We start from the raw sequence: 19,261 nt of genomic DNA on the forward strand, positions 1-19,261 counted from the left end.
CAGGAACCATTCCGTCAATGTGTGTTTCTTTTTCGTCCTACGAACATTCTTCTTGTTTCTTTTCTTCATACAGCAGTTGTATCAGAGTTTTTGTACGCTGTGGAAACCATTGATTTGATTTGAATCATGACCTGGTCAGTGATGATCTTCATCAGGGACAAATGTTTTTGTCTCATCTCCTTGCTGGGAATTTGTGCAGCGAGACCTCCCTACATCGGCCACATCAGTCCCGGGTTTGTGACCTCTCAGATGGACTGGGCCAACCAAGGCGGCCGTTTCTTGGTATCGAACAATTCGGCTTTTGCTTTGGGATTTGCCACGGCTCAGGTCGATGCCTCGTCTTCTGTACTCATCGTCACCCATGTCAATAGCTCCACGAATGCTTGGACTGCCAACCGAGGCCGATTGATCTCAAATTCCGCCAAATTCGTTTTCAACGCTAGCGGCGATGTGTACTTAGAAGACAAGAGCAGCATGGTGTGGCGCACGAACACGAAAGGGAAGAAGGCGACCCGGATGATGCTGCAGGATTCCGGGAATTTGGTGTTGATCGGGGATGAGGACAAAGTTCTGTGGCAGAGCTTTAGCCACCCGACCGACACCCTGTTACCAGGTCAGGAGTTCAAGGAAGGAATGAGGCTCAGGAGCTTCCCAAACAGCAATAACCTGTCCTTATATCTTGAGATCAAATCTGGGGACTTGGTTCTATATGCGGGCTTTCAGACACCACAAACCTATTGGTCCATCAAGAACGATGTCAGAAGGACCAACAAAAACATTACCGGGCAGGTTCACTCCGTTTCCTTATTGTCCAATTCGTGGAACTTTTACGATCAAAGTGAGTCCTTACTATGGCAGTTTATCTTTTCTGCAAGCTCTAGCCCTGGTGACTTCTGGGCCGCTATTTTAGGCCAAGACGGTTCGATCACATTCAATAATCTACATGGGAATGGGTCGCCTGCTAATAGTGTGAGAATTCCACAGCACACCTGCGAAGTTCCCGAATACTGCAACCCATATAGTATGTGCTATTTTGGGGGCCGGTGCCAGTGCCTTCCGACTTTAATTTCTCAACCAGGGTGCAGACCTCCTCCCCCCTCGTCGTGCAGCCAGTCCAATGATCGCGTGGACCTATTATCTGTTGGAGAGAAGCTCGATTATTTTGCGCTCCCTTACAGCACCCCCACATTGAAGTCGAATCTTAATGCGTGTACAGCAGCTTGTCGTAGCAACTGCTCCTGCAATGTTCTGTTTTATGAGAGGAGTTCTGGAAACTGCTTTTTGTTTGATGAGATAGGTGGCTACCGATCACCTATTCCCAGGTCTGCTGGGTTTGTTTCATATGTAAAGATCATAAGGGGATCTGTAAGCAAAGGAGGCAGCAGAAAGAGGAAACTGGCCGTACTGACCGTGTCCATCACTATTGCATCAATTGCAATCCTCGCGATTCTAACATATATTGGTATTCGGTGCAACCATAAGAGAAAGAAATTAGTGAAGAGCTATTCTCAAGAGAACTTGGAGGACGAGGATTTCTTTGAGAATCTATCTGGCTTGCCTACGCGTTTCAGATATGTTGATCTCTGCCAAGTAACTAAAAACTTCTCGACAAAGGTTGGGCAGGGTGGATTTGGGTCTGTCTATCTTGGAATGCTGCCCAACGGGACAGTATTGGCTATTAAGAAGCTGGAGGCAATCGGACAGGGGAAGAAGGAATTCTGGGTCGAAGTCAGCACAATAGGGAGTATCCATCACGTGCATCTGGTGAAACTGAAGGGCTTCTGCGCCGAGGGTCCCCATCGACTTCTTGTATATGAATACCTGCCAAATGGGTCTTTGGATCGATGGATCTTCAGAAACAGTGGCAAAGAAGGCACTTCAGTGCTGGATTGGAATACGAGATTCAGTATTGCAGTGGGAATAGCAAAGGGACTAGCTTATCTGCATGACGAGTGTGAAGGGAAGATCGTGCACTGCGACATAAAGCCGCAAAATATCCTTCTAGATGAAAATTTCGTGGCTAAAGTAAGTGATTTTGGCCTTGCAAAATTAATGAGCCGAAAAGACAGTCTTGTATACACGACCCTAAGGGGTACGCGAGGGTACTTGGCCCCTGAGTGGATCACGAACAACCCAATATCAGAGAAGAGCGACGTGTACAGCTATGGAATGGTGCTGCTTGAGATCATTGGAGGAAGGAAGAATTATGACTCGGAGGAGTGTTCAGAGAAAGTCTATTTTGCTTCCTATGCCGTCAAGATGCTGGAACAAGGGAGAGCGAACGAAATAGTTGACCCGGACATGGAATTTGATGGGAACGATAAGAGAGTAATTACTTCCATAGGAGTCGCTATATGGTGTATACAAGAGGAGATGTTCTTGAGACCTTCCATGATAAAAGTAGTGCAAATGCTGGAAGGGCTCTGTGATGTCCCGGAGCCTCCGATCTCTATTCCTTCCAGTTCTCGTCCTAAATCGAGTGGTGGAGAATGTACTCCAGTAGAACACTCTGACACAAATAGCACTGCATTTTTGTCAGCAGTGCATCTTTCGGGGCCTCGGTAATTGATTAATTGTTCTGTACCTTGCTCTTTGATCTCTTTCGCTTTCCAAATATCCACAATTGAGTCAAAGATAATTAAGTCCATGTTTGCACAGTTAAAATCCTTTCATCATTCAGGAATTAATTTGTTGGTGAAAGCAAGAAGTGAGAAATGGTTCATCGCATAACAACAACAATTTTCCTTGTTAAATTTTCTTTCTGAGCTTAACTAAATATGCAGAGTTTTTCTAGCAAGAACTTGAAAGTTCTGGGATGAACTGAGTCGCCAGTAATAAATCATGGCACAGCTGCTAGAAATATAGTTGTCTTAGAGACACTTGTTCGTGTTAAAAACCCCTTGTCCCAAATTTGGGACGTATTTGTAAGCTTAGAGACTCTTGTTCGGGTTAAAAACACCTTGTCCCAAATTTGGGACGTATTGAAAACTAGGCGCTTGCATATCGAAGAAACTTTTAACTGCCTCACTTGGTCAAACAGCTTTTTCTGTTCATGCTCTGGTATGATTTTCGTCATAGATTCAAGGTCATTTGGACAACTCCTGCCAACTTTTCTACGAAAATCTATTTTTTATGGGAGGATTTTTCTCGTACAGTTTCAACTACTTCCGAACTACCATTGAATCAGTATTGCTCCTCATAATGTCCAGAATCCATGCTGAAAGCTCTTCCTTCATCTGGTGAATCACTTCTGGGTACGAGGCCTATTGGTTGGGTTTTGGCAAACCATAGTAAAAGATTCCTGATTTTGAATAACTGTTCCAGTTATCGGTGCATAAGCTTTTTATGCTAGCAGGCCGCAGGTGTTCCCACCAATATCTGTATATATACCATTCGGGCTGCTGACCAAGGTCAAATACCATTAAACTCTGCATTGCGTTTATAATGAATGTCCCCTTACGGAAATTGGAGAATGATCTAATGTAGTCCAAGGACACGATGGTATACCCAAACAGAAACAACGAGTTAAATCAGTCGGATTCCTGCTCAAAGCCTATTGTTGGGTTGGGAGACTCTTTCTTCCTGGTCCTCTTGGACCAGGTACAGGATACCTGGCCTCACCCAAGCCCAAGACCTGTTTGGAATCTAGACTCGACATGAATCCATACATGAAACCTTTCAAGTTTAATCCCGTTGTTCTAGCCTAGAGTGAAATGTCGGTGGAGTTCCTGGCTCCTGTGGCCTGTATTATCTTATAGCAATTACTCTAGCTACGCCCTGTTGTATGGAGGCAATGGGGATACTGCTAACTGTTTTACTGTTCAATTGAGAATTATAGGAATGTCTTTAGGAGGATCTAACATTTCTTAACTATCTTATGTCATAATTTGTATTACTCTGGTATACATGGAATGGAAATGCACCTAGTAAAATATAATTTAAATATCTATAATATATTAAACTGCGGCAACAGCTCTATACATGGATAAAGCAGCAGCTCTATGCACGCGGCTCGACTATGATAAAGTTATTGTTGAGGTTGACGTTAGTAAAGAGATTCCTTAGATAGTGAAAATGTGATAAATGTGAGCTGCTGGGCATGTTTAGGCCACTAATCAAACATAAGATTGGGACTGGAAGCAACGTTTCATTCTGGTACCATTACTGGTTTCCAGTAGGCCCGCTCATTCTTTTCTGCTCTAGAGGCCTAGCTTGTTTTCCTTCGATATCAAAGAAAGCTAAAGTGAAAACTATGCTGCAAGATGGTCAATGGCACTGGCCAAGAGGCTCCGTTATGCAAGTGCGTTTGATTAAAAAACATGGTTGCTTGCTCTTCCCATTGCTGAGAAGGATTATGCAGTCTGGATTCCTAATCAGAGAGGTGCATTTCTTCCAGGAGTGCGTGGGAGCAGATAAGAAGTCGAGGGTGCAAAGCGGAATGGTCTGAAGATGTGGGGTTTATTGGTCATGTTATCCTTTATTTGTTGGTTGGCTTGGCTAGATAACCTTGCCGCTATGGATAGGGTCCTGCATTGGAAAATCACCTTGCAATCCAATAAATGTGAGTTTTGTAAACAATAGCAGGAGACAGAGCAACACAGTTTCGTTGCCTGCGTTTTAGATGAATGTGCTTAGGAAAGCTGGGATTTCTAGATGTGTGATTGATTGGTTCAGAAGCTACTTCGGTTGTCTCTCTATAGGGTAGATCCTTTGATGTTATTACAAAACTTCTCTGGAGTCATTACATTTATTATGTTTGGTTGGAGAGGAATAGTCGAACATTTCAGGGAAGACTAAACATGTTTCTGAGACTGAGCATTAGATTGCTGCTGCGCTCAAGCTGAAGACTTTGTCAATCTGAGGAGTCAGGAGTGCAATAAAAATTGCAGAACTCGAAGCTCGCTAGAAGTCTGGGATTGAGGCTAGCTCGATAGGTTCTATTCTTTTGTTGATATGGTTCTCGCCCATCGTTGGGCATCGGATTAGTGGTGTGTCCAAACAGTTGTACATATTTTTTAGAGTAAATTACACTGGTAGTCCAAAAAGTTTTACTAATTTATCAGGTTGATCCAAAAAGTTTTTTTTGTTACTTGATGGTACAAAATGTTTCAAAGTTATAACATAATAGTACAAACCGTTATCTCGCCATTAACGCCGTCAAGCGACGTTGACGTGGCTTACTACGTGTCAGGTCCTTTTCTGACATGGCCGAAACAGTAGACACGTGGCCGAAACAGTAGACTGATGTGGCTTGAATACTCTTGAAATCGTTCAAGGGCTCCAAAACCCGTGAAATCGTTCAAGGACCCCAAAACCCGCGAAATCAAGATCCAAGCTCAGAGCTTACATCACAGAACTTTCGGCTTGTATGCAATCGTGGAGATGGCATTGTTGGCGCCTGCTGACATCATGGACGGAGGCAAACTCAGGCCAACAATTCCGCGTCTATTGATCCAAGAAGGAGGGAAAATCATCGAGAAGGTGTTGTAATGGAAATGAATTCAGATGGTTGTATTGGAGAAAGTGTTTACAGATCTTATAAAGGAAATGGCAATGTCGTTTTTTTTTGTGAAAGCCAGGCTTCGAGTCCATCCATTTGGGTCTCTGAAAACTGATGGTTACGAACAGCTTTATACATAGAGACGTTACGGGAAGAAGATGACTGTTACCGGTTATGGAGGGACATTACATGACGGTGCAAACTGTTTTAAAGTTGTAATTTAATAGTACAAAATGTTTTAAGTAAGATACATAAAGGTGCAAAATGTTTTGAAATTGTAACTTAATAGCACAAAATATTTTCATAAGTTATATGATGGTATAAAATGTTTTTTTTTTAAATAACTTAAGGGTTCACAGTAAACCCTTAAACGCTATTTGTGAGAGCTGATTGCTTCAGTAAACCATTAAAGGGAAAAACAACAGTATGTATGCTCACAACCCAAAATGAATACATACGAGCAAAAAAGGGCAACAACCAATGAGGTTAATAAAGAACACATCCATTATGAGCAAAAAGGGTAACATGCCAATAAGGCTAGTGACATCCAATGTTCGAGGTCAAACCCAACCCAAAATGAATATATAAACAGCCAATAGTGTTTAGGGCAGGCCACCTAACAAAAGGAAAACATTTGGTTCCAACCAACTGTCCAACCCAATGAAGGACCAGATCTAGACCCAGATCCATGTTCAATAACGCCATCTCCTTCTTGTAGTTGGCTGCTAGCTCAGAGATCTTATAGTTCTCCCAATGGATCTTGGAGCAGCTGCAGCAATTGTGCCTCCCTTTCCTCTCCTTCTCCCTGTCCCCGTGCCTCTTCCAATGGATGTTGAAGCAGATGCAGCAAGTGGTTAAGAACCTGTGATGAACTCTGATTCTGGCATTGTATTTGGGGCAGAACTTTCAGGTGCAACCTAATATCCACAAAACTCATCAATTGATCGACACAATATCCTTCAATTTAGTATGTGCAATTGATATTGATATCTATACCTGTGTATCTGGTGGAGTACCACCTGGCCTGGGTACATTATTATCAGGGGGTAAGGGAATACTATCAGTTGCTTTCATTCTCTTTGCTTGCAATTACAACTTAGAATTCAATGTTTAACAGAAATGTGGAGCACCAACAGTATAGCGCAAACTATTGGACAGCGTAAACTCACTCTACTAGAAGAACCAGCTTCAGCACTTGTAGCACTGCCTCTTTTCTTACAAGTTCGCTTGTTGTGACCTGGCCACCACAGTTACTGTAATTGTTGATGATGCATCCTTTATTTTTGACGATCTCAGTACCATTTTTCTCGACTCTTATGGCCTACTCATTAGCACCCTTTTTCCTAACAATCTTGGGTCTACCCCTTTTGGCATTAATGGGAGGAGGTTTCACGGGGCGTAAACAAGTAGGGTCACAGTCATCTATATCCCTTAAGGGATATATGATTGGCCCATATGATGATCTAAATTTATCAACAGTATAGCTGTTGTGAATGAAATCCTCAAGCCTTTTCCTTTCTTCCAAAATACATGAAATGCCACGTTGACAGGGGATACTAGATAGCTGCCACCTCCTATAACTACAAGAATTTTCTCCCAAATCTACTACATACAGCTTCTCACCAACATATACACTATACTTTTTAGCTTCAGACTTTGTTGCCCAACAATAAGAAGCAAGTGACTTGTATTTCTCAAGCTTTTTCAGGATCTTTGAACAGTACTTACCTGTACACTTCTCAGCTACTTTCCTTTTAAGGACCATCCTCTTCATTAGTTGTGTTCAGATAGTTTCTAATAAGGTAAGAATAGGCTTATCCCTTACCTCTAAAATCCATCTACAAAAGAAATGAAATGAATTAAGCATCAACACATACTTTTAAGTTATATTTTTTCACTTAAATGCTTATATTTGTTACATGTTGAAGCATTCAGAATGGTTGTTCAACATGACATCACACTTGGGGTATGGTCTAAAATGAGAATTAGACCATTGTGATGGGTCCTTATCTTGGAGCCACTGCTAAGCCTTTTCATCCTCTCTCTTGAGCACTTCCATGGCTCTAAATAATTAAGCTTGGTAAGTAGCTCTAGCAGCTGTCCAGAGAAGATCTTTAAGCTTTTTCCCCTTCTTGATAGTTTATATGGTGCATAAATTCTTCCATAAATGGCGTATGCAAAACCTTTTCTCAACTTCAAGAAACAACTCCTCAAGGGATTGTACTAGTCCCTAAATAACAGAGGAAGAAAAATCAGTTAAAGCAACTAACAATTTGGCATAATAACTATGTATTCATCTACATATAAATGAACTCACAGTTTACCTTTTCCTCGTCTCCCATGAAGGTCCAAGGTCTAGAATTCTGAATTTCCAAGTCGTAAGCTAGATTTCTTAAAAACCAAGACCATGTTTCTCTGCATTAAATATCCACCACTCCATATGCTATAGGATAGATACAATCGTTTGCATCAATCCCAACTGCTGCAAGAAGCTGCCCCCCATATCTGCCTTTCAACCAACAACCATCCAACCCAATTAATGGCCTGCAGCCACTTAAGAAACCCCTCTTGCAAGCATCAAGACATATACATGTTCTGAAAAATATTCAAGTCACACCCAATATTCACAATGGTTCCAAGATTGGTCTTCCTAAGCTCTCCAGCATAGTCCATCAACTTAGCATATTGTTTGACATCTGAGGTCCTTAATATGTTTAGAGCATGTTTTCTGGCCCTCCACAACTTCATTATGTTGCATCTCACCTTATAATCATGGTCCAACTGATGGGCAAAGGACTTGTGTGACCATGTTGGGTCAGCCCTAATGTGGTCCTAATATTGCTTACTTATCCACTTATATGACACAAAATGAGTTGGCACCTCCTTCCCACATGTATGCTCACCCCGAAACTTCTTTATTTGAATGACCTGGTGCTTTTTGTTGAGTGATGCCCTCAGAATCCACTCACAATTTTTGCACTTCGCATTCACTCTATCATTGTGATTTTTATCAAAGACCACATTTACCTTGTTTAATATAGCATAATGTCTCACCGCTTGCTTAAGGACTTTCGTAGTTGCAAATAACATACCTCTCTGAAATTTGGGATCTTCCATGTCCATTTTTGGCCTAAATTTTGGTAGCCTTTGTCTGGCCCATCCTTAACATCGGAATGTACGCTTTGGAAGCCATCAGATTCATCACCATGGTCACCTGCCTCCCATGTACCTTCAGTTTCTTCATGTTCTGCCTCTCCACCTTCTACTTCTTCATGTTGTACCTCTCCACCTTGTGCTTCATGATCTGTTTCCTCTCTTTCTCCCTCATGTTGAATTCCTTCTGCCATTGCAACGTTTGCTTCAACTTGATCCACATCATCATTAATATCAAAATCACTATCATTGAAGTCACTAACAATATCGTCCATTGATTCTCTCCCAGTTCTTTCTTGCCCTTCCATAGCATGGACTGTTGCAAAGGTTACAGTGCCAATCACTGTTGCAGAAGATGTAAACTTATCAATCTCTTCCAAGTTAAGATCATCCCAATCAATATATTCCAAGTTAATACCATTCATTGTGACATTAACACCTGATGACTCCACTCTATCTTTCCCACCTCTAACTGATGCATCACCTGCCTCATCAGCATCTCTATTTGCTTCCATTCTATGCTCTTCACCCCTATTTTCATCAACCAAACCCCCATCATCTGCATGCCAATCAATAAGAATGGATCTTCTTCTGCTTCTAATATCCTTAGGCCTTTGCACTGGCATGAGGGGTTTTCATCTTCCAACTCCACGATCCTAACATTACTGGGAACTTTCCTTGCTTGTTCCTCTTTCATATACTCCTCTAGCACCTCTTGTACTGATTTAGTAACAATGTATAGATGCACATAATTTCATTCCCTTACAGCTTGGTTTGCCATCTTCAATGTATCATCATCAGTTTGAAACTTCTCTAGACTATCACCCAACTTCTCTACATCAGTTATCCAAAAGTAATTTGCAAATCCCCTTACTCCTAACTCCTTAACATGAGTATCAATCTCTAGCAGGGATATGTATTCAACATATACAAAATCCACAAAATCTAGTTCACCCCCAACATAAACAGTATGTATCCTGCCTCATTCAAACTTGCCCCCATGATGATATTCGATTGTAAAATATTGAGAACCTTCAATTGTCAAAAACAAGTAAGCAACAAATCAATTATACTGCACAATGTCACCATTACCTTTCATATACACTAGTAGGAAAAAAAAAAGATCAGGACTTTTCCCCACATTAAGTAAGACTCTTAGTTTCACTTCAAAAATGTGACGAGGGTTTTGCATGTCCTTTCTAAAGCCAAAGTTTAAACATAACAAATCATCCACATAGCTCGAAAGTAGATTAATTACCATACAAGGGAGCAGCATCCTGTTCATTTCTAAATCGACCTTCATCTTCGGGAACGGACGCCATTACACTTGACAACCCTCACAATGGTCTGTGATCACCCTCAAACTCTGATTGCACTCAAAAGAGAGAGCTTGGCCAGAGAGACGATGGGTTTTCTTCTTTCTCCCTCAATACTCTACCTCGATTCTCAGCTCTCTATTCGTTCTCCCTCAACACTCACCGATTTCACTTAAACGATCCTCACACTGGTATTTGATCACCCTAAGAGCTTGATTCGCACTCAAAATCAGATTTTCACCGGTAAAAGAGAGAGCTTGGTGAGAGATAGTGAGAAAGACGAACGGTTTCTGGTTTCTGGGCAAAGGACTCTGTAAGTTCTTTGCTTCCTCTTCTATCGTCTTCGATATTTAAAGTTCTCCTTTATTTTTATTTTTTTGTTTAATTTTAGTCCTCTTTGCTACACATGTTTTCCCGCCCAAGCCACATCAGTCTACTGTTTCGGCCACGTCTCACATGGTGAGCCACATCAGCGTCGCTTGATGGCGTCAATGGCTAAATGATGGTTTGTACTATCATGTTACAACTTTGAAACATTTTGTACTATCAAATAGCAAAAAAAAAACGTTTTGGACCAACTTGATACATTAGTAAAACTTTTTGGACCATCAGTATAATTTACCCTATTTTTTAAATAATGAGATGAGAAATAACACTACTTTTTCCCAAAAAGAAAAAGAAAAAAGAAAGGGCAGATATAGGACCTAAAGTCTTGTCTAATACAACCTTAGTAACATATATCAAATAATATATGATTGCACATTAACATATAAAAATAATAAAAATCAAAATAATAATTGAATATCTCAATGTAATATTGAAATGAAAAAATAATTAAAATATCTGAAAATGGCTTTTGAAGATTTCATATTTCGAGTTTTTAGTGTACACATTATCGTCAATATTATCAAAATCAATTTAATTTACCTTGTTAAACAAATAATTAAGCAATTGTTCATCAATAAATTTCTCTAAAATATAAATATAACTAGGCATAGAGCGTGGTCGGTGCGCGGAATAGAACGAAATACATTTAGATGGAAAAATTGACAAACTCATATAATAAATTATATTCTTTGAATTTGGCAAACTCTAAATGTACAACATCAAAAGTTGGAACATTAAAAACATATCATGTAAATATTCATATTTCCTTAAGAAAATATTTATTCAAAATGAAGGTATTTTAAAATTTAAAATTTATTAAATAATTATAAATGTATATACAAAATCATAAATTTGAGATTTATTGATAATTAACAAATAATCTGTGTTAAAACTTCAATTTTTTAGTAACATTTGCATTAATTGAATTGGTCTATATAAATCAAAATTTAAGAATACTTTTGGTTCATTAAATTAAAAAAATAATAGTAATATGCAAGGTAAAAGTACGACTTATTTTATTTATTCATTAGAAAAAGTAAAAGTTATTTCGAGAATTTTTTTACCTCTTTGTTAGGAAGAGTCACATCCATAGCAATCCCACGAGAGGAATCACATCCATAGCAATCCCACATGCTGGGTTGTATAAGAGATTGGGCCCATCTCCAATCCAAAAATTCAAGCTAATAGGTTATGGTACTTAATCTCTTATAAATTCTTGGATTTCTATGCAATATTCCGATGTGGGACAAAATCATTCTCAACACCCGCTAGTACATAACAATGTGCAGTTTTAACACTTCAACTATATGTGTCATGTGGACTTGAACACTCACTTTCAAGAACTAACTATGAGCCAGACATTTTTCTTCTGTGCTTGAATGAGGGGGGACAGACTAACCACGAGTTCCACACTTTAGTTTAAGACAAATTGGCCACGAGTACCACACTTGGGATTAAACCAGACAATCAGGCCCTAAGTTCCATATTTTGGTTAACACGGGCACACTTTGGCTGCCCTCGACAAAGAGATAATAGACTTGGCACTGTGTGAGCTCACCGGAGGACACGTGGAAGCATAACCTGCTTTGACACCATGCAAAATTTATACTGAGTCTATAAACGGTTGGCCCATCTCCAGCCCAAAAATTTCCCGCTATTAGGTGGTAATCCATCTTAGTTATAATGAAGTGATAAACCCAATTATTTATACAAAATAATAAATATCATATCTGTGATAATATTATTCAAATTTTGAAATTTAAAATATGAAAATTGAACTTTAAATTCGTTGTTGGGTAAAAATTCAGAGCCGATTCAAGAATTAATTTAAAAAAATACCAAGATCATTAAAATCCAGTTCAACTCAAAGGAGATGGCACAAACATAATGGGACAGAAATTATCAAAAGCGGGGACAAATGTGTAATTAAAAATCAAAGTGCAAACAGTCTGCGTCTCAAAGAATGGGATCATAATCTTTCAGATATTTGGACGAATTACATAAAGACTGTATGCACACAACAAAAATCATTTAGGCACAAATCATTTACTCTGGAGACATCAAAAGGGGGATCACTGAGAGAATAGAGTTCTTAGGTTATTCTTTGAGTAAATTCAGATACTTGGACGAATTGGGGGTATAATCCTCTAGTTCTTTTTCTGATCTAAAGGATGTAAGTTCTCTATAATGCGTTGATTTAGAAGAAAGAGCTTTTGAGATCACATGCTCCAAGCCATGCTAAAAATGAAACAAGCGTTCTAAAACCAAAATGAATTCTCTAGTTATTATACGAACAACTGGAGAGAAGGGCAAACTGGAATCCAGCATCGGAAGAGATAACGCAGATGGCATAAGTCAGATGATGCACTACTGAGCCTATTGCGCAGTGACTACGTAATTGAGCATGGGCTGCAACAAAAAAACATTCATATTTGTTTAAGGAGCAGTTTGAGTGTGCAAGAATGGGGACACCATTTGATTATACTAAAAGGCCCTTCAATTAGTGAAAATGTTGATGATTCTATCGATATCTCTCAATGATGCATGTGTTTCCAAACATAGATTTCAAGTAACTTCAGAACTGATAATAAAATATAAACTCCAGAAGATTCTAGACGAAGATACTGGTATTTCTGTTGAAAAATATGTTGTTTCATTGAAAGGAACCGTTCTTCATACGGAGAATAAGGTGTGATGATGAAATAGATTCAAAGATATGTGCAAGCTTTCAACCGTTTCTTTTATTTCCTGTACTGTTTTATACCATCACTTGTCTTACTACAAGAAATTTCATTTATTATGACAAAATCTCTTGCCACAAATAAATGTTTTGTCAAAAGAAACAGTTATATAGTGATATAAAAGAAATTAGTGACTCCGCGCAGAAGAGAGCAAAGGAGCAAATGTGTACTTAACAAAAGAATTACTGAGAAAAAGGAAAAGGGACAGTAAGATGAGAGCAGCAACCAATCTAGAGAAAATCGAGCAGGATGACCCCATCAGCAACGAAAAATTTAACTATTTATTCAGCGTCCATCATAGCATGCCAAGAGAGCAAAATTGCAGTTAATAATACGGAGACTAGTTTGATCTGTAAATCCAATGAGTTAATTACATAATAGAGTTGGCGTCTTGTCGCATTTGAAATATGTTCTTAGGAGATGTTTGCCCTAATATCTAGTGCAAGACGATGATATCTAATATTGATCGGCACGAAGATTTTACATTGACATACCAGCATATTAATTACTCTCTTGGGTACAGGGAAGCCCAACGTGATATGTTGCACTTAAGTTCGTACTGGCATCATTTCTCCCCCGACAACGCAAGAATCGGTCAGTCAAAATGTATATCTAGGACCACAGATGTCCTGTTCGAGTTCATGTTCCACACGTCTTGCTTTTAGAAATTTCATCGACTTTTGCATGGCCCTGCTGTTCAACAAAGGTCAAAAGATTCTAAAGTTAGGTCGTGGCTCACCTGAATCTCACCATTTCAGTCCAAAACTTTCTTATAAACCCCGTTCCCTCCGCTAGTGCAATTCTTATTGATGCTTTCCCACGTATAATAGATGATTTTATCTGATCTTTTCTGGGTGGAAAACTTTATCTGATATTAGAAACATCGATAAAGTTAAAGGGAGCCAAAGGCTGATGAAAGTATGGAAAGTGAACCACGACCCTATACACACACACACACGCACACACACATATATATATATATATATTCTTATTAATTCTCATTTTTAAAAATACAAAACAGAGCTCTCTCGCGTTACTATGTCATTATCGTCTATACTATGGAAAATTTTCTATTCTTTTATCAAGAAAATATTCTCATATAAATTGTCTTTTATTCATAATATTCTCTTATATAATATTAATGGAAGTGTATGTATAGTGGAATATATAATATATCATTCTATTTAAATAGATGTCGTTTTGTTATATCAGTATATATAGGTATAGTAGAGCATTTTAATAAATAGGAAAGGAGTTTTTTTTTAAGCAAGTAATTTGCATATATATCTTACCTCCAAAATATTATATTATAAGAAAATCTTGAAATATGCACGATATAATACTATTTACTAATTTAAGGTTAAGGATGAAATAATTCATATATGGTATTCCTATTACGTTTTCTTAACTTGTAGGATAAAATCTTATTAAATGTGCGATATATAATTATAAATTTCGCGTTCTGTTTACTCTGCCTCCAAGATCTTTCTTTAGGTCTTCTATCCCTTTATACTCTATTATTGTCAAGCTTATACACGCAATTTGTCGTTTTATTTTGATGAGTAATTGCGTGTTTACAAAAAAAAATAGTTGGATATATATTTTTTAATCTAAACTCGTGTGGTTAGATTTATATTGTTTGAGGAACAATTTAGTGTTCAAAGAGTCATTACTGGAGATAAGTTATATGACTATTTTATTAGTATAAATTCTTTCTTTTATTGTAACTTTTGTTAGGTGATTAACATATCATGTTTTAATTTTAAATATAATGAGATAATTTACTCGATATTAATTATTATTGTTTTTGTTGTTGTTATCATTGTTTAAGAATTATTTTCTCAACCTAATTCAAAAATACAATTTCTTAAAATAAATATTAGAATTTTTTTTAAATCCCGTGCATAGCACGGATTATCATTTAATTTAACTAATTTGAAGAAACTAGCTCATCATCATCATATTTCCATGAAAAATGACCGTTTAAGATTGCCAGAGGATTTTCAAAAATTATTTGAGAATTTCCGGGTAATTTTAAGAACACCATTTAAAAGAAATTGCCAGGCAAGTTCCTAAAAACTTCCGTGAAGACTTAGCAGCGAGTGAGGTCTTCCACGATGGCTTCAGATATAATTATCTCATCATAATCCCAAAGTTTGAATGCTAACTAATTTGGGCTTGTCATGATCGCTCTTTATGTCGCTTTATTAGCAGTTTATAATAAGACGAGCCAATCAGAACTTAGGGTAGGGGAAAGGTTAACTTCCCCTTCATTCGAGAAGGTCTATGCTGATGGCATCATGCAATTAAAATAAATTATTACAATTCCTGATAAATTACTTAATTTTTTAATAAACTAGTCGCGTATTCCACGCGTTGTGCGAGCATCAATTTTACTAAAATATCATCGGCTCATTTTATATTATTTTGGCAAGGACTTATTGATAAATTCACATTATATATAATAAATTATATATTTAGATTTTTAAGATAATTATTCGAATAATAAGAAAAGCTAAAAACTCATATAAATTTATGGCAAGAGAAAAAATTGGAGAGGAATATTCCAGAATCGAAAGAATTAGCAGGAGAGGAGCCTAAGGAAGAAAAGAGTCAAAGATGACTTAACAAAAGAGAGAATAAAATTAATGAGATAGGTTGTTTACGTGGTAGTTCATCCTCACGTGAAATGGCTTATGTGACAACTTCTCTCACATGGAAGACTATCATTAGAGTAGTCTGAATTATATAATATAATAACATATATTACTAATAGGAAGAGCAAGTTCCACCAAAACACGAAAAAGAAAGAGAAAATAAGTTGCACAATTTCAACGCAAATGGCACACATTATCAAAGTAAATTATTCAAATTTTGAAATTAAATATACAAGTTTTGAAAAATTTTACTGAAGCTTTTAGTAAGATATTTAGTTTTTATCCAACCCAAAAAAAATAATAGTTTAAACATAGGGCAAATTACACAAAAAAAACCTAAATTTTGTAAAATGTTTCAGTTTTGTCCTAAATATTGTTTTGTAACAAAACAAATCATAAGTTTTCTAAATTATCTCAAAAATAACCTTCGTTATAAATTCTGTCAATTTTGCATACGTGAACTGTTAATTTCACATACAAATTAATAAACAAATAAGATTTGTCAAATAAAAAAATTCAAATTTTCAAAAAAATCTCAATTTCATCATAAATTTAGTATGTAATAAAAAAAACAATATGGTTTATCAAATGATGTATAAACTTTGTGGGTTCCGTGGAGTCCGCGTAGGCAAATAGACGGCAAACTTAACAAAATGGTAACGAGAAGTCAAATCTGAGACGATTCTCAAAACATGTTTTTTTTATAAAATAAAATTTAGGACAAAACTGAGACGTTTTACAAAACTTAGGTTTTTTTGTGTAATTTGCCCTTATACTTACATATTTTCGATTATAAGAGAGGTTCGTGAGCTTAGTACAATAAAACAAAAGCACTAATAGCTAATCATGGGGTACGAATAGTCCCACTAGATATCGAACTTGGAACATTTTGGTTATTAGGAGAGAGTATGGGCCACTGTACTATACTATCCTTTTACTTACACTTTTAGTTTTTACTTAAATTTTAGTAATTTACTTGATAATATAGTACAATCAAGTTTATTGATTATGCCATAAAATTTTCCCATTCTTTCAGCTTTTTCTTTTGATGATGAGAAATTACAAGGTGTCTCCCTCTTATTAATCATGAAATCCTTGCTCGAGGGCGAATTACCTTGACTAAGAAATACTTATAGTGAGCACATTTTGTTGAGAGAGCAAATTTGTCATTTAATAAGTATTAAGAGTTTCATTGTATCAAATTAACAATTTTTTTACAAAGTAATGCATCACCTTATCAAAACTTATGTTTATTATTGTTTAGTAAGTATTTAGTTACAAGTTTCGTGTTTATTTAACAAGAAAATTTATCGAAAATTACGTTAAGGCTTCGTTTGGGAGTACAGTATCGACTAAATTAGTGTTTATTTTATTGATTTTTAAGCACAAGTAGTATTTGGTAAATTCTTTCAAAATTATAGTTTGGCTAATTTTTGCGATTGGAAACGTGATTTTCTCCAATACATTGACATATGCTTATAAAAATTGATTCTACTTATTCTTTATTTTAAGTATTAACTAGATAAAAATCTGTGCCTTGCGCGAACGATTACTAACGAATTTAACTATAGAATTATTGAAATATCAAAACTTATTCATATTGTTAATTAAAACTGGAATAAATGTTTTATTAAAAATCAATATTGTAAAAATTAGTTTGAAAAAGAAATTAGTTTAAAAAATTCATTCTAAAAATTAAAATTCAACCAAAAAATAAGAATAAATAAAACTACTAAAAATTTATGAGAAAATATTGCTATTAAATCATGAAATAAGAATAAAAAAGAAATATGCAAGGTATATAAATAAAAAAATTCTTACCATTACAGAAGCGACGTTCATAATGGAACTCAAATAGAAATCTTGTCAGAACAATCAATATCGAAAAGTCAATCTCCAATAAAGTTCATTTAATAAATCAAAATTTAATCAAGAAAAAGAAAGTTTTGGAGAAAATTATTAAAACAATCAAAATATCAAAGCAAATAGTTTGAAATTTGCATTAAAAATTCTATCTATGAATCAAAATTCAACCATGAAAAAAAAGAACAATTTGGAGAAAAAAGTAAAAAAAAAAGATTTGAAATTATATATAGAATATTATTCTCCTTTAATCGATACTCGGCTAGGCAGGGGACTACATACACACAAAGGTAGAATTGTTAGAAAACGAAAATTATATATTTAAGGGAAAAGTACAAAAATCCCCCATGTGATTTGAGCTTGAGACAAATTGGACCATGTGATTTTTTTAGGAACAAATAACACCATGTAGTTCACTTTGTAAGATATAATGGACCTCACAGTTAATTTTTTTTATCACTTTTGGTCCTCAAACTTTTATTTTTGTCATTATTACGATTAAACTTTCAACTTTTTTGCAATTTGGTCCTAAAATTTAGAGAAAAAGGGGAAGGTGCTTGGGCTGCCGTTGGCGACCCCAACCCCACAATTGAAGTTGCTGACACTCACAATAGAGGACGCCGGAAACCTCGAGGGTGGGGTCAGAATCGCCGATTGGTGGCTCTAGCCCCCAAATCAACTAGGATCTCGAGTTCAAGATCCCAATCGACTCAGGAGTATGGACTGCCAATCTATGGCCCTAACCCCACCTCTATGGTCGCAGGCATCCTCTGTGGGTGCATGCAACCTCGATAATGGGATCAGGATCGTTGATCGACGGCCCTAGTCCCTTTCCTTTTTTTTCTCTAATTTTAGGACCAAATTGAAAAAAATAAAATTTTGAGGGTAATAATGGCAAAAAGAAAACATCAAGGACCAAAGTGACAAAAAAAATTAACGGTGAGATTCATTATGTTTCACATTGTAAACCACAAGGTGTTATTTGTCCCTCGAAAAAACATAGAATCCAATTTTTCTCAAGCTAAAACCACAAGGGAATTTTTGTATTTTTTCCTATATTTAATATATTTTAATCTATATATACTAACCATTATGATCTATATACATTTAATTGAAGCGGCAACTCTATATATATACGCCATCTATATATATTTTGTTGCGGCAACTATATCTTTTATATTATATTTTATATATATAGCAATGCAAATTATTGTAATGCCCTTATTGAGTTATATTCTATTATAATCCAAATATTGAGAGATTTATATATATAATCTAAATATATTCTATTGCATATTTTATTCCATTGTTTATATTTCCTATGCCTTATGTCATATTTTAAACCCTTATATGTATTTCGTTGTGCCTTATATATAAATATATATATATATAATTTAGATATTTACTACATAATTAAGTTATTAAATTTCCTTAATAAGAATATAAAAATTTTCATAGTATAAGTTATTTCTTTCCTTTATAAGAATATAATAATTTTCTTAATGTAAATCGACAACGTGGCAATGTGAGAAAGCTCCAGTTTTTATTCTTGATGATGTGATGGGTGAAAATTTGATTTGTTCTTTGTTTTCATTTATATATATAGATATAATTTTTATTTATTCTAAAATTAACACTTATTTT

At 36.2% G+C, this 19,261-nt stretch overlaps 1 protein-coding gene across 1 annotated transcript; it reads left to right on the plus strand.

The window, feature by feature from the left end:
- On the plus strand, nucleotides 1-2,659 carry LOC116201647 (G-type lectin S-receptor-like serine/threonine-protein kinase SD2-5). Its single transcript, XM_031532938.1, has one exon. The coding sequence runs from the start codon at nucleotides 127-129 to the stop codon at nucleotides 2,563-2,565; it is 2,439 nt and encodes an 812-aa protein (XP_031388798.1). The 5' UTR covers nucleotides 1-126; the 3' UTR covers nucleotides 2,566-2,659.
- Nucleotides 2,660-19,261: the final 16,602 nt, after the last annotated feature.

This window comes from Punica granatum, chromosome 3 (assembly GCF_007655135.1).
Source record: "Punica granatum isolate Tunisia-2019 chromosome 3, ASM765513v2, whole genome shotgun sequence".
NCBI lineage: Eukaryota > Viridiplantae > Streptophyta > Magnoliopsida > Myrtales > Lythraceae > Punica > Punica granatum.